This window comes from Berghia stephanieae, chromosome 2 (assembly GCF_034508935.2).
Source record: "Berghia stephanieae isolate SIO BIC M18660-M18661 chromosome 2, UCSD_Bste_1.3, whole genome shotgun sequence".
NCBI lineage: Eukaryota > Metazoa > Mollusca > Gastropoda > Nudibranchia > Aeolidiidae > Berghia > Berghia stephanieae.
Genome location: NC_088361.1, coordinates 68,073,595 through 68,076,094, shown reverse-complemented (window position 1 = coordinate 68,076,094; position 2,500 = coordinate 68,073,595). Strand labels below are relative to the sequence as shown.

The following is a 2,500-nucleotide window of genomic DNA, read 5'->3' as shown; positions in this document are numbered from 1 at the left end:
CTCAGTGTTATCTTTTTTAAAATTTAGAGTCTTGATCCTGCATCATGTGTTCTTTATGATGATTGATTACGTCACTATAATTTGAAAAAAGGACTGCATGACACAAAGTCTGATACAAATTATTATCCCAAAAATTGTCGGCCTCTAGAGCTGGTAATCTTATTTTGGATGTCCAGTTTTCTTGACAGATCATCAGGCCAATTTTCCTTGTTATTTCTCTTCTCTTTTTTCTTTTATTGTTTTTTTTTTTTTTTTTTTTTTGTTTGTCTGGCATTGTTCCAAATGCTCATTAACAATGTATGGTATTCATTTCACATTGAACACAGGTCCGTGTACGTTTCTGTAGCAGATGTATTACATCTGTATAACCGACATGACAATGGGTCTTTATTACTGGTCCAAGAACTACCGATGCAAACACAACTGGACAATATACAAGAAGACCTCACGAGTCAGACTATTTACATCGGATGTCAGCCTAAAGTTCATAAGTTTGTAGATTTTTATGAACATCCAGAGGAAGAGATTGCACCTTCACAGGTTAGAATAAAGCAAACTGTGTGAATAATTAAATGCAGTTTACATATAAAGTCTAGTTTGGATATAACGAATCTGGAAATTTACTATATCCAAATTCGCTACATTAACACATTTATTGATCAAGAATATAATTTGCTTCTGAATGGTACTCTTAATAGAAGATGAAAACATATTTTTATCTTATCTATGACCAAATCTGTAGTTTCTCCTTATTAGACTGGATAGAAAAATCAACACAATCTCGTAACAAATAGTTTCTTGTCTAACCTTTTATTTGCTTAACATTAAGATTGCCATTAATGTGTTACACCGAATGCGACAAAGACAAAGGTTTTCATAATATAAATGTACAATCAGTAAAAACTCTGCATCTCATAACTTTATGATGGATTTGTGAGACTCATTGTTCTTTTACAAAAATAGTTCTGCCTCATAAATCATGCCTATTTGACCAGCGTTCGCAATATTACGTGATTATTTATATATTCATTGTTAATCAGTAACTAAGTGCCCAATCAGTCATCATCTTGGTGGCATTGTGTAAACTGTACATTTATGACAATGCAATGAGATGTTTTCATTTTCGTTCCTTTCATTTTCCATGTCTTATTCCAATGTGGTGATAACATTCTATTTACAGTAAAAGTTAATGAGGAAAAAATCCATTTTCTCCGTAAAAATCCATTATAACCAGAAATTCACTAGTAAAAATATATTAGAATCACTATAAATATCACTCGACTGCACATGAGAAAAAAATAGTAATAATACAAGATTCTGTCACTCTGTAGATACGAGGAAAATTGCTCATTTTCTCATCTGAAAAATAAAAGATTTGAATTGGATCAAGAGAATAACGAAATATTATGCTTTGCGTCCAAATCAAAGCATATATACTAGATGATCCTTTTTTCCATATTTTTTATCCTTACCTTTTAAAAACTAATAATTTTCATGTATTTTTTTCTCATTAATTTTGGTAAAGTATTATAAAACAATAAAAAAAGAAACTCTTTTGGTATGTTATAATATACTAACATTATTTTATCTATTATACTTTTGTAAAAGGTTTTGGCCATACCTTTGAATGAGAAGGGACTATTTGAAGGAAATCGAGTGACGGAACTGCTGTACGACCACGGCAATCTCATTTCCAGTTCCTCTGTGGCGACTGTCATCGATGGAAAGATGTTGGTTGGAACGGTACACGACAAACTGGCTTATTGTGAAATGAACTAAGAAATGAAGATAAAGATAACATTTTAGAAATAAATTTGATTATAGTAATACAAATGATGTAAAACACAAACTACGACATAACTGGTAATGATTGTCCAGAATGAAGATATAGCTCAGCAATCCTGTTCAAAGAATTACGCGATCAGCATGAGACATATATTTAAATACGGGGTAAATAAGCCTTATTATTCTAAAACCATTAAAAGATAATTGCATCTAGTTTTCACCATCTTCTAAAGAAAAGTCATACATTTATGCTCATTTGTCATTGACCTTCATAACATAATAAAAGTAAGCAAAATAAACACGAAATAAAAAGACTCATTTTGCTCTCTTTCTATTGCGGAATAGCAAGAGTGCAGCAGAATCCTTTTGTGCAATGTGAATGAATGAAAGAAAATCGTCAAAAGTAGTTCAACAATGTTTCATAGCCCACTGAAGGACATGAAAACGATTTTTCAAAAAAATAAAAACAACAACAACTGCAAAATGAAATTGAGAGAGAAAAATAAAGTCCAAAAGTGAATCTTTGTTGACATGTGCACAAAAGAGTTATCGGTCAATTTTACTTGACCGAGTAAACGACTATTCTAAATGTCTATTTAGATTTGCTAGAAAAGTATATTGCATCCAAACTTCTTGAAAATCAGCCATAGATTATATTTCAGTAAGATGGTGCTCCTCAGCCTTAGAGGAAGGTCGTTCGCGAATTTCTAAATGA

The 2,500-nt window shown here is 31.4% G+C and overlaps 1 protein-coding gene across 1 annotated transcript in view; it reads left to right on the top strand.

Moving 5' to 3' along the window:
• LOC144965396 (serum paraoxonase/arylesterase 1-like) overlaps positions 1-2,097 on the top strand; it is a 7,991-nt gene extending 5,894 nt beyond the window's left edge. The window contains exons 4-5 of the mRNA XM_078900697.1: positions 327-540; positions 1,609-2,097. Of these exons, the coding sequence (XP_078756823.1) occupies positions 327-540; positions 1,609-1,779 (385 nt within the window). The 3' untranslated portion in view covers positions 1,780-2,097. The remainder of the gene's footprint in view (positions 1-326; positions 541-1,608) is intronic.
• The last annotated feature ends 403 nt before the right edge of the window (positions 2,098-2,500 follow it).